Raw genomic sequence first — 14,064 nt, forward strand, 5'->3', positions numbered from 1 at the left:
CCGAACCGAAAAACCGAAATTTTTGTATTTTTAAAACCGAACCGAACCGAAAAACCGAAAAAACCGAACCGAATTTCAAATTTTTGGTTTGGTTCGGTTCGGTTCGGATATTCGGTTTTCGGTTATTTTGCTCACCCCTAGTGATGTTGCAGTAGAATGGGAAGGGCTAGTGCTGACGTGGCAGACAGTTTTTGTGGGAAGGGCTAGTGGAGGTCCTAGTGGGAGAGGCGCCACCGGAGACACCCTAAGAATAACATTTTATACTATTACTTCCCCCGTCCCATAATAATTGTCACTATTTTCCATTTTGATTCGTCACACAATAATTATCACACTTTATTTTTACTATAAATAGTAAGTAGGTCCCATATTCTACTAACTCACTTACTCATATTTAATTATAAATTTAATATAAAAAAATGAATCTCGCGTTTCATTAACTTTTTAAACTAACTTTTTGTTACAATTTTTTAAAATTCTTACCCCTAATGTCGCAGCGACAATTATTGTGGGATGAATTATTAAAAAAGCCCTCCCCTTTTTTTTTTTTCATCTTGTACAACCTCGACTTTCAAGGGTTTCAATTCTAAGAGATATAAAATGAAATTTGTACACCTTCTTCAAAAAACCCCTCCTCGAACAAGAGAAAGACTATCTTCTACTCCATCCCCCAACCTTATCTCCCTCCATCCCTCCTTTCTCTCTCATAAAAATCAAATCTTGCTAGGTTTCTCGAGGAAACCCGTCTGAAACCAGAGCAGCGAGGGAGAGAGAGGGGTCGGTGGAGAAAAAATGCAAGGCGTTCTTCAGTCAAAAGGGCTTCTTTCCCTGCCTTCAAACCCAAAAATCAGAGCTTTCATTCCCCAGCCATCGCAGGGTTTGAGGTACAGATTCAGCCCATTAAACTCCTCTTTAAAACCTAATGTGCCCTCGTTATCCGTCAATGGATTCTCGAGGTTTCAAGGATTTGTGGCAAAGCCTCAATTTTTCGGTCAAAAGAGTAGAAATTATCCCATCTGTAAAGCTGAGGCTGCCGCAGCTTCTGCTGATGGGCAGCCTGTTTTTGGGGAGAAAGATGCATCACCTAAGTTTATGGGAATTGAGGTTGAGACACTCAAGAAAATTGTCCCACTTGGGTTGATGTTTTTCTGTATTCTGTTTAATTACACAATTCTTAGGGATACAAAGGATGTTTTGGTGGTGACAGCACCAGGGTCTAGTGCTGAGATTATACCTTTCTTGAAAACATGGGTGAATTTGCCTATGGCTATTGGGTTCATGCTCTTGTACACAAAGATGTCTAATGTGTTGTCCAAGCAGGCCCTCTTTTATACCACTATCCTCCCCTTTATCGGCTTTTTCGGGGCTTTCGGGTTTGTTCTGTATCCTCTCAGTAAGTATTTCCACCCCACAGCTCTTGCGGATAACCTTCTTAATGTTCTTGGTCCGAGGTTTCTTGGCCCTCTTGCTATTTTGAGGATTTGGAGTTTCTGTCTTTTCTATGTCATGGCTGAGCTCTGGGGGAGTGTGGTTGTCTCAGTTCTGTTTTGGGGATTTGCAAATCAGGTATTGGTTTTTCATCATCTCAGTGCTCTGTTTTTGATGACTTTGTGGTTTCATTTCATCTATGCTTTGCTTCTGAGGGATTTATTTTATTTGTCTCTTTTTATAGTCCTGTGTGTGTGAATCCTAGTTCATGCCTGGATTCTAGTTGGTGAAATGATGGACAGTAAATCGATTATCTTGTGGTGATGGCTTTACTGGTTGTTAGAAAATATATGTGTTGATGAAGTTTTTTCCGTATTGATTTGGGGATGGTGTGATATTCTCATTGATATAGGATCAGAACTGATATAGTTTTGTATGTTTTCCATGTATGTTGAATTGTCTTTATACATATTTGTAACACACTGTTCATCTTGGCAGATTACTACAGTGGACGAAGCAAAGAAATTCTATCCGCTCTTTGGACTTGGTGCGAACATCGCCCTTATCTTCTCTGGCCGGACAGTGAAGTACTTCTCCCAAATGAGGCAGACCCTGGCTCCCGGTGTCGATGGATGGGCCATATCCTTGAAGGGAATGATGAGTATCGTGGTGGCGATGGGATTTGCAATTTGTTTCCTTTACTGGTGGGTGAATAACAATGTTCAGCTTCCCGCCCGTAGTCTGAAGAAGAAGGTATTAGAAGTTACTTTTTTTCCTTTTCATTTCTTTTAGTAGTTCCAAATGGTGGCTTTGAAAGACTAGTTCTAGCTAACATATAACATATATTTCTACATGTTTTCGAGAATTCCCTAATTTTCACGCAGCTCACGCTACTGACAGTTTACATCCGACTATTAACTGTGTCTTTTCCATACGTTTGTCTACTTTTAGAGGTCTATTTTTTCTGCTTCCAGTTGCTTATAACTGTGTCTTTGTCCATATCAGGAGAAGCCGAAAATGGGAACAATGGAGAGCTTGAAGTTTTTGGTATCTTCGAAATATATTAGAGATCTCGCCACTTTGGTGGTAGCATATGGTATAAGCATCAACCTTGTCGAGGTTACATGGAAATCAAAACTTAAAGCCCAGGTAAACCAGGCCTTCTCTCCGAACACACCATTTGTTAGCATTTAAACTAACTTTACAATGTATTCATACTTTTGTTCTCTCTAAATTGCACAGTTCCCAACACCAAATGAATACTCGTCGTTTATGGGTGACTTCTCAACTGCTACTGGAATAGCAACCTTCTCTATGATGCTTTTGAGTCAATGGATCTTTGGCAAATACGGTTGGGGAGTGGCAGCAACTGTTACGCCTACTGTCTTGCTTCTAACTGGAGTTGGATTCTTTTCGTTGATTCTATTTGGTGCCCCTCTCGCTCCCACCCTCGCTCAATTCGGGTTGACTCCACTTTTAGCAGCTGTGTATGTCGGGGCGTTGCAGAACATTTTCAGTAAGAGTGCCAAGTACAGCCTGTTCGATCCGTGCAAGGAAATGGCTTACATTCCTTTGGACGAGGACACTAAGGTATGGTTTCACAAATTTCACTGGACGTGTTGTGATCGTGATTCGTGAAAATGTTATCACTCACTAAAAAAACCTTGGGTTTCAGGTTAAAGGGAAGGCAGCTATCGACGTTGTATGCAATCCGTTGGGGAAATCCGGAGGTGCTCTGATCCAGCAGTTCATGATCTTGAGCTTCGGATCACTAGCAAATTCGACTCCCTATCTCGGTGGGATACTTCTCGTTATTGTTCTCGCGTGGTTAGGAGCTGCCAGGTCATTAGACGGCCAATTCACCGCCTTGAGGAAAGAGGAGGATCTCGAGAAGGAGATGGAAAGAGCTGCAGTGAAGATCCCGGTCGTGTCTTCGACTGATAGTGGTAATGGCTCGCTTAATGGTGAGTCGACCTTGAATGCAGCAGGAGGCGACCCGTCAGGTGCTTCTTCTGAATCCTCGTCTCCTCGAAGCGCGTGAGTGTAGCGTACGTTTCATTCGATAGCGGGAGGAATAAGCAACGATGTTTTCGTAAGATTGGCCAGGTTTGAGTCACCATCGACTTGGGGTTGATTTTCCATCCAGTAATTCTTATATTTAGTTCATTTGTAAGATTTTGTTTTCCTACTTATAAAATAATTAGAGAGCTACTTAGTCATGCTACTTTAATTAAGCCCAATGGTTTAATATATAGAATGTTCACTAAATCTAGTTTTCTTGTTTTCTTTTGCTTTGTTAGTTAAGTTTGGAGAGTATATGATTTATGCATTTCATCTTAGATAAAATAAGTGTTACTAGTATATAAAAGTGAGATTTGCATTTGAATAATTTTTTCAAACTCATGATTATTTACATTTCTTGAAAGGCGTCGAGAAAAAAATAAGACTTTCATTTGAAAACAAATAATAAAATTAAAATGAACACAAAACTTGATGATAAACTCCTAACTTTTAACTATTCCTCAATCGCAAAACTAGGTACAAAAAGTAGTACTCTCCCTGTAATTGTACTACTCCCTCCGTCCTGACTAAGATGACACATTGCTTAGCCGGTACGAAATTTTAGGAGTTATTTGTTAAAGTGTTTAATTGGAGAGAGAGAAGGTGGGTAAAAGTATTAAAGTAGAGAGATGAAGAAAGATGAATATTTTAATAGAAGTGAGAAAAAATGGTTGAGTGTATTAATTGGAGAGAGAAAGTTACCAAAAAAAGGAAATGTGTCATCTTAGTTGAGACAGACTAAAAAGGAAAACGTGTCATCTTAAGCGGGACGGAGGGAGTAGTATTTTGTAGTAGTACATATTTTTATAATGATAATGATACATATTATTCAAATCATAATTATGACGTCGGTAAAAATGACTACATAATCAAATTAGTAGAAAAAAAATAGAAAAATTGTGTTAGATTCGAATTAATCGTGTTATAATTTGTATCATGAATTCCATATCTTTTATATTTGATATTTAAAATATGTTTATTGTAAATCCGTTGAGAAAATACAAAGGCCATAAAAACTCGCGACATTTTTATTAAATGCCACTTCTAATTGGGACAACACTTCGGTCCCAGAGATGACATCGCCAGTTCCACACCACAGGCTTCTCTTATGCAATAAAATCTACTAGTGTAATAAATGTTGAAGTAATTGTAAAATAAATAATCCTTTCCCTATAGCTTTCGTCGAGTTATGAATTTGTATACTAGCTTTATAATCTGTAAATTACAGAATTTCTTGTTCTGTTTTGATGAATTCATGTTTTGTTCTGATTAATAAACTATTAATTTATTTTAATTTTTGCAATAGAGCATACCCTGATTTTTTTTTCGACGAATGATGTCATACTTATTCATATTGATTCTCATGTCAAAATTGTGAACAATTTAACTCAACATTTACACACTCGCTATCAATATTAGGCATGCCCCAATTGCAAAAATCTATAAGAACTAAGTAATGATAGGGAACTTGATAACGCACAAATTAACAAAGCATGTTATTGATAGAGTACTTCATCAGCACTATTCTACAAAGTGTAACAGCGCTCTATAGAGCGCTTAAGCATTACATGACCAAATCTCGTTATTGACTATACACTTCATATAGTGTTTTACACTTTGCGAAGTGTAAAAGAACTTTACATAATGATTAAGTGTCGTCTTTATAAAGCGTGTCATGTTTTTTTTTTGTTTTTTTTTTATCAATATTCGAATCAGATTATTAGTATTAAGTTAATAAGAATGAAATGGCTTGGTTGTTGACTATTGAGTGTAACAATACTATAGTATATATAAATATATGTAAACTATGTGTTTTTTTTTTCTTCAATTATGTAATATTTTAATATTTTAACCATGTAATTTTCATTTTTAATGAAATTTTAGTATTTTTCATTATTCAAAAAGTACCCAATTAAAGTATATAAATAAGAAATAAGAAATAATTTCTTAGTGCTCAATGTTGCGAATGACGTTATATAAGGAAATGGCCAAAATTGCAAAATGTATATATTTAAAATTTACCATTGGGAATTTTTACATGGAAGAATACTCGTGAAAAAGATAGAGAGGACAATGGATTTTAATGCAAACTTTCCATGAAAAGACGTATACCATGGCTTATTCTATTTTGCCTTAGATGGAAAGAGAGAAGACAATGCAAACACCCCACATCATATTACCACCCCTCCTTACAATCTTATCCTTCTCTCTCTTACCACCAACGCCAAAAAACAATGATAACTCTCTTCACAATTAAACATCTATTATACCATTTCACAGTGTCTCGTCAATTTCCCCATCCTCTCTTCATAATTGGCAATCATTTATTCTTAGATATTGGCTTATTTAAGATTAACTTGCTCCGAAATTCCTAAGCTTAAATTTGACAAATAATTATCCGAAATTAATTTTGTCACACGAGAAAGTCATAGTCCAACCGAAGAATAATCTTACATGTCAAATACTTATCGATCTCTATAAACTAATCGAAAACATTTGTAAGTCTCAATATTATCTAATCCATCAAACCGAACCATTACTACGTAACATAACTATATAAAGCATTTCCATTACACATGTTATTCCCCAACAAAATGCAGTCGAGCCCGAGCCTGAGCCCATCTTCCGGCAAGCAAGCGGCGTTCTCGGACGAATGCTGGTCCGAGGACGCCTCCGCCTCCGACACCGAAAACTTCGTCAAAACCCTAAACCAAATCCGAGGGAAGGGCGTCCGGCCCGACCTCATCGCCTCAATCATCACACACTACGCCTCCAAATGCCTCCCCGCCCTAGCCGACGACGACGACACTCAACCCGTCGCGGCGGCGTCGCGGCGGAAGAAGAGGCGGTTCATCGAGACTCTGGTCGGAATCCTGCCACAGGAGAAGGACGCCGTCCCCTGCGGCTTCCTGCTGAGGGCAATGCGCGTCGCGGGCGAGGCCGGGGCAGAGGCCGGCTGCCGCGAGGAGATCGAGAGGCGCGCAGCGCGGCAGCTCGACCAGGCTCCGCTGAAGGAGCTGGCGGCGCTGGGCATCGAGGCGGTGGTGCGGCTGGTGAGGAGGTTCTTGAGCGAGGAGGAAGTTTCTAGAAGCGGGGCGGCGCTTTGCAAAGTGGCTAGGCTCGTCCATAGCTACCTCGCCGAGGCGGCGAGTGATCGGAATCTCACGCTGCCGCAGTTTGTTGCTCTTGCTACCGCCGTCCCGTGCCATGCACGCGCCACTGATGATGGGATTTATCGCGCCATCGATATTTACATCAAAGTAAGCTATCTAATTATGTGGAATATTTGGTCAAATTGCCGGAACTTTGGTTGAATTCGGGTCTATCCCTCAATTTTAAAAATTAGTCGAAAAACACTCAAGTTTAAGGAAATCGTGACTACATATATTTGAGTTTATATCTCCCTAAATCTTAAGAGCACTCCCAATGGAGTTCCCTAAAAACTCCCTTATTTCTCCCTAACTCCTGCCACATCAGCGCCACATCAGCACCAAAATTTATCCCCAGTTTTTAGCCAAGTGCTACATTGGTTTCTCCCTTATTTCTCCCTTATTTCTCCCTAACTCAACATTTCATTTTTACATCATTATTTTTTATATTATTTAATTTTCCCTACAAATGTATTTAATAAATAGACTAATAATGAACAATTCATCGTTGTATTAATCATTGGAAAATATAATACAACGAGAAAAAAAAAACTACAAATAAAAAACGCAAATAAACAAAGATTTAAAAAAAAAAAATCTAAGACGGAGGGGCCGGAGGGGCGTCGGGATCGAGCCCCAGCGTACTCTGCAGGTGTTGGATGCATTTCCAGAGGGCCGCCTTTTCTTCAGGGGTCCCGCCGCCGGTGAAGTACAGCGTGTACATCTGGGTCAGATTGGCGACATTGCTCGAATAAGTGGCTTTTTCTAAGTCGATGACGGATTCCGACGCGACTTCCGACGTTGCGCCCTTCCCCTTCCGCCTCCCCTTCGCCTTCTTCACTCCCTCCGGGCGCTCGTGCGGACCATCCCCACTCAAGTCGATGTGGGCCGCGCTCCCCTCGCTCTCCGAAACGCTAAGTCGCGAGCGCACCGATTTCCCGTGCAGCGCGTCGTGCATTCCCGTCCGGAATTTGGGGAGATCCTTCAGCTTATCGTAGATGTTCCAATACTTGAAGCCCTTCGTCGACAAGTACTGGCTACTATACATCCGGATGGCCTCATCTCGGACCATGTGCTCGTTCTGGCCACTCGTCATGTGAGTCATCAAGTTAGAATAAATACCGTTGAAGTGCCCGCAGTCCCTCATGAGGCGCTCCCAATGCCGACGGATCGCCTCGCTGCCATGGTCCTTCATTGAGGCAGTCTTGTGGCTCCTGTACTTCGCGGCAATCCGCTCCCAGAATATGATCTCAGTCTGGTAGTTGCTGCGCTCCGCGTCCTGTGACGTGTCCGCCCAGCAGTCGGCTATCAGCTCGGACTCTTGCAGAGTGTAAGTAGTCCTTACCCGCTTCGGCCTCTCATCGGAACCCGTATCAGTCGCAGCCGACGACGCCGGCGCCTTCCCCCTCCCGCTCCTAGAAGGCGGCTCGGTGGGCGTTTCTTCCACCTCGAAGTCCTCCGCGCTCAGTGTCGCGGCCTGAGATTCTTGGTCGCCTGGGGTTGATCCGGGGGTGTCGAACTGGGGCCGATACACATCGTCGGCTGGAAAGGGCATTCTGCCGGCAGAGTTGAAGTACGGAGAAAGTCTCCGCGCCGGAGGAGTCTGCAAAGGAGACGGACCCCCGTATGGAAGTTGGCCGGGAGGAGAACCCATCGCCAACAACGACTGCATCCACTGCTCGTTTGCTTCATCCGTGTTGGGAATTTGTGAACTCGACTCTTTCCCCTTACCCTTATCCTTACCCGATCGGGAACTTTTCTTCCAAAAGCTCATAATTTTGATGAAAATTGAAGATTGGGAGAAGAGATTGAAAATGGAGAGAATGAAGATTGTGGGTGATGAATGGAGGAAGTGGAGGAAATATTTATAGGGGTGGAATGTAAAATAGCCGTTGGGTTCAAAAAAAAAAAAAAAAAATTTTAATTATCGCCGATTATCGCCGAGCGTCGCCACAGTGGCCGGCGATCGCTCGGCGATAATCCGGCGTTAGAACGCCACTCGGCGAAGCAACGGCAACATTATCGCCGAATTATCGCCGACTTCGCCACAATGGCCGGCGATAATTCGGCGATAACCGGCGATTTATCGCCGAGAATTCGCCACCTCCATTGGGAATGCTCTAACACCTATTTAACCGGTCATCAATTTGAGATATGCACATACCACATCAACAATATACTACAGGCAGAGCATCTGAAAATTCAAAACAATGTGAACTTTAATGATTTTTCTTGTCGATTTTAAAGTTACGGGCCGAATTAGAATTTAACTACTTTCTATGATTTGTTATGACATTTTACCCTTTATATTTTGTGATTATGTCACAAAATCTTGAGTGTACTACATTTCGTTTAGTCCTTTTTCTTTTCTCAGAAACATCACTTTCTGTTATTTACTCCCTCCGTTTCTTCATAGTTGAGTCATTTTTTCATTTCGGGAAGTTTCTTCATAGTTGAGTCATTTCCATATATGGTAACTTTTTTCTCTTTCTTACTTTACTCTCTCTTACTTTTTCTCTCTACTTTATTCACTTTATACTTTATCCTCTCTACATTTTCTTCTCTCTTACTTTTTTATCTATTTATTTAACACATCCAACATTCATTTCTAAAACTCCGTGCCAAAAGGTTTCACCTCAACTATGGAAAAACGGAGGGAGTACTACTTTTGAGTGTCATTGGCACAAGATTCTCATATAAAGATTTAAGTAGAAAATGAAATATCATATGCTACATATCTTTCAACCTCTCTTGCAACTCTGTATATACTTTTCTAGGATACGTGGATAGGAAGTTTACTATATTTAAACTGGATAGATATAAAATGGTATATAAAGTATTTATGCTCTAATTAAGATGGATTGAAAACTTAAGATATCCTAAAGCCCTTAACTATTTACATAATACTACATGATTTATATCCAATTGATAATGCTTGAATTACAGAAATCTTGCAATGAAGATAAAAATTATGGAGTAGTAAATCAAAGAGAAGTCTATTCGGGTGTCAGACTAATATTATACATGCATAACTAAGTACTCCCTCCGTCCACCAATATAAGGTTAATTTTAACCGGATACGGGTTTAAAGAAATGTAGTTGCCAAAGTGAGTGGAAAATATTAGTGTAAGATGGGTCCTACTTTTGTACTTTTATATTGAAATGTGAGTGAAATAAAGTTATTGAATGTAGGACCCATTATCAAAAGTAGTAAAAAAAACAAATGAGACATTAGACACTTGTTGGGATGGAGGGAGTACAAATATTTTCATACAAAGATATCTTCAATTGCAAGAATTATGATTGTAATTTCAGTTATGAATATTTTTTTTGTGCAGGCACATCCAGGATTGTCAAAGCAAGAGAGAAAGAATCTATGTATGTTAATGGAGAGCAGAAAGCTATCGACAGAGGCATGCCTCCACGCGGCGCAAAACGAGAGGCTCCCGGTCCGGGCCGTCATCCGGGTGCTCCTGTCCGAGCAGGACAAGCTGAGCAAGCACATGGACTGGAGCGGGTCCCTTCGCAGCCCGGGAGTGGGGTTAGCCGCTCCAGCCCGGTGCCTCTCGAAGCGTGAGGTGAGGCAGCAGATAGAGATCAGGAGGCTCAAGGAGGATGTGGCCATTCTGCAGGGGCAGTGCCTGATCATGGAGAGGCAGATTGAGAAGTTGTTGGAGAAAAAGAAGGGATATTTCAGCTGGAAGAGGCTCGGCGGCACCGTGTTCAAGGCGAGTAAGATTGGCGAAACTGTGGCCGGAGCGAGTTCCCCATTTTACAGTGGCGGATCCAGAACATAATCTTTTCTTGGGGGACGGATCCACTGGGTGAAAATGATTTGCAGCCTGAAGTGAACGACACGATAGGAGAGAAGGAAAAAATCATTTTTCTCTTTCTTTTTTTACTTTAACTAGGGGTAAAATTGTTATTTTTCGATACAGGTTAAAAAACTTAAACCAATCTCGTTTGACATTTTACTCTACTTTTTCCTTTTGGGGTTATGCCGTTTCCAGCTGACCCTATATGGAAAAACTAGGCCCTCTTAACGGGCCGGGAAGCGAATGATCCTCCTAACCGCTAACGTTGTCGATGCCCTTGCAGGTGATGAACGGAGGGACGACTTCTAAGTTTAGATAGTTCATTTATGTTTGCACGCTCGACTTACTTTTTATATTGACAGTAGATAGGTCACGTTTCTCTATTTTGGATTGCCAATAAAATTAATTAAACACTTTTTTTACATGTGCTAAGCTTTTATCTCTAATTCTACTCCTATAACTAAACTATTTCACATTAAAACTTGTAATGTTCATCGCCAAAAATATTGGCTAGAGTTTGTGCACGTAATAATTTTGGCTCAATAGATATTTTCTTGAAAAGGTGGCAAATATGGCGAGGTAAAAGTAAATGAACATTATATTTTAATAAATTTGTATACTCTAGGGTTTGTAGATGTAATAATTTTGGCTCAATAGATATTTTCTTGAAAAGGTGGCAAATATGGCTGAGGTAAAAGTAAATGAACATTATAATTTAATAAATTTGTAGTACTCTAGTTATACTTCATCTCATTCAATGTGAGATAGAGTCCCTTCCCTATTAGGTCTTCACCATTTATGAGAGTGATTAAGTTTAAGGTCCCCTATCTGACCAAGGATCACATTAATTGCTATAGTAGTGTGTGGCAAATTCATATCAAAAGCTTTTGAAAATATTTCGTAATTATAGTAGTTGTTAGTAAAGTTACATACTTTGTTCTATCTGATCATACTCATAACAATCTCATACTTTGCACTCTTTCGTAGATTAATTAATTACCTATGTTTGGGTTTAATGAGATGGTTCATCTTGATTTAATTATAAGACAGTTCCATCTTTTACCTTAAAATGAAAATTAACAAACTAGGATTATTAACAACGTACTTATATTACTTAGAAAATAACAATAAGATAGTTCCATCTTTGATTTTTCTTTTCTTTTTTGAAAGCACCAACTTGAGTGTAAAAGAAAAGCATATGCATGACGATATACAATAAGATAATATTGTGATAATATTCAATTGTCAATAAAAGTGGAGTTAAAAATGGTACAAGAGTATATATCAAAAACAGAATTTATTGAGGCTCGGTTTTTGTTTCGGTTTTATTCGAAAAGAATGTATTGGCAGGTTTAAAATTATAACTATAGTCTATAGTTATTAATTTTGCTAAAAAATTTCATATTTTATATATACCATGTATATTAATTTATCATCATTATCTATTTGTCATATTAATTTTTCTATCCATAATGAATCATTTTCTTGATCTAACTAGAATATGTATTTGTAAGTAACTACAGTATTTCGTAGCTAGCTATATACATATTAAATATATTAATCTACTCTAGATTACCCAAAATATGATTCTCTAAAAATTTTAGGGACTGCGTGGAACAACCTACGAGCACAAATATTAATCCCAATTAAATATTAGTAGAGTACTCCATTATCAATCCTATATATACAAATAACTAATCCAAATTAAATATTCATAGTTGTCCATTATCAGTACTACATACAGTTACAAACTATCTACTTTGTTGTCCATTATTAAATCAAGTGGTTATGATATATACACATTAGATACATATAAGGTTGGGGATGTGATCAAATGCAAACTGTAAATTTTGTACAAACTATAAACTATAATCTGGACCGTTAGAAAATATGAACAGATGACAAATTTATATCAACAGAAAATGTCAACACAATATCAACGGTTGATGTTGTGTTGAAAATATGTTGAAACTGTGTTGACATTTTATGTTGATGTATTTTAATCATCTGTTGACATTTTCTAACGGTTCAGATCATAGTTTGAAGTTTGTACAATATATAAGTTTGCATTTTATCACTACCCACTATAAGATTAATAGCAATTCTTGATAAAAAGGCTTAAATATAATTTTAATTTATTACTAGTAGAAATCTATGTATATTTATAATTATTAGAGGCATTTATAATTAATTACAACCACACAAATTTATAATGAATTACTACAATTATAATATTAACCCTATATGTATCATGTATGTAATGTATATCACACTCTTTTACAATTATAAGTTGTATACTAGTAACAATTAGGCACTTAGATTTTATTTTGTGAGATCTTGCTTTCCTTTTGTGCGATCGAAGAGCGGAAGGGATCATCTCATACATAGCATAATACATTTTATAATACACTACTAAATCTTTGACAAGTGTATACCATTTTATAGTAAAAAAATTATTTCTAAAAATTATTTCCTTAACTTTCTCACTACTATATCTAATTAAAATAAATTTGTTAAACTCTTGTTAAAAAATATCGCAGGTCAAATTTTACTTTTTTAAAAGATCTATATAAAAAAAGTGTAATTTTTACGAATTCCAAAAATGTAAAAAATTTTCCTTTTTATTTCTTTTTTTTTATTATGATGATTTACTTTTAATATCACTAAAGAACGTCCATAGCTCTTATATAAAATTGTAATAAATAAAGCTTGATCAAATACTATGTTTTTTATATAGCTTTTATCTCAATATAAAATAATATAAAATTTTATTATATATATTTTATAAAAACTATTGCAAAATTTTAATAAGTTAAAAAAAAAGTTGACATAATTAATTAGTTGACTATGTTTTTGTAAAACTTGGTCTCATTATAATAGAATCAACTAATCATGTTAAACTTTTTTAATTAATTAAATATTCAAAATTACTTTTATGGAATACTATATTTTGTATGTATATTATTTTATATTTCGATAATAGTTATATAAAACATGAAATTTGGTCAATATATAGTTAATTACATTTTCTTTATAAGATTATCATCTTTTACATATATTAACAATTAAATAATCTCAATAAAATTAGAAAAGAAATAAAAAGGAAAATTTTTAATTTTGTTGGAATACATAAAAATTTAATCTTTTTATATAAATATTTTGAAGTAAATAAAAATTTAACTTATTAAATATTTTTAACAACATACGTAACTTCCTTGATTAATGTAATAAGTAAAAGTGCATGAATATAGTAGTGAGAAAGTTAAGGAAATAATTTTTAGAAATAACTTTTTTACCATAAAATGGGATACACTTGTCAAATATTTAGTAGGTATTATAAAATGTATTATGCTATATATGAGGTGATCGCTTCCGATCAACGAGATAACTACACCGCCGGTTTCTACTAACAAGAATAGAAATTTATCATAATGGCTTCCACTAAATAGTCTCATCCTTGTCCTAAATGTTGTGTAGTTACGTTATTCAGAAAAACAAAAAAAGGATAGTGAAATTAAACAACAATAACTAACCATAATGAAGTTGCTTCATTGTATTAGCCCCTAACTTATGTAGACTGGAAAATTTCCCTGTTCTAGGAGAGGGACAGA

At 37.3% G+C, this 14,064-nt stretch overlaps 2 protein-coding genes across 2 annotated transcripts; both read left to right on the forward strand.

Annotated features, from left to right (window-relative positions):
• Positions 1-613: 613 nt before the first annotated feature.
• Positions 614-3,696, forward strand: LOC125205463 (plastidic ATP/ADP-transporter-like). Its single transcript, XM_048104407.2, has 5 exons — positions 614-1,566; positions 1,927-2,181; positions 2,434-2,577; positions 2,671-3,018; positions 3,104-3,696. Exons 1-5 carry the CDS (start codon positions 793-795, stop codon positions 3,467-3,469), a joined length of 1,887 nt encoding a protein of 628 aa, XP_047960364.1. The 5' UTR covers positions 614-792; the 3' UTR covers positions 3,470-3,696.
• Positions 3,697-6,003: 2,307 nt separating this feature from the next.
• On the forward strand, positions 6,004-10,848 carry LOC125204895 (Phototropic-responsive NPH3 family protein). Its single transcript, XM_048103658.2, has 2 exons — positions 6,004-6,749; positions 9,977-10,848. Exons 1-2 carry the CDS (start codon positions 6,066-6,068, stop codon positions 10,433-10,435), a joined length of 1,143 nt encoding a protein of 380 aa, XP_047959615.1. The 5' UTR covers positions 6,004-6,065; the 3' UTR covers positions 10,436-10,848.
• Positions 10,849-14,064: the final 3,216 nt, after the last annotated feature.

The sequence above is a fragment of the Salvia hispanica genome, chromosome 6 (genome assembly GCF_029641045.1).
Source record: "Salvia hispanica isolate PSC_SH4W2 chromosome 6, Shi_PSC_v1, whole genome shotgun sequence".
In the NCBI taxonomy this organism is placed as follows: domain Eukaryota; kingdom Viridiplantae; phylum Streptophyta; class Magnoliopsida; order Lamiales; family Lamiaceae; genus Salvia; species Salvia hispanica.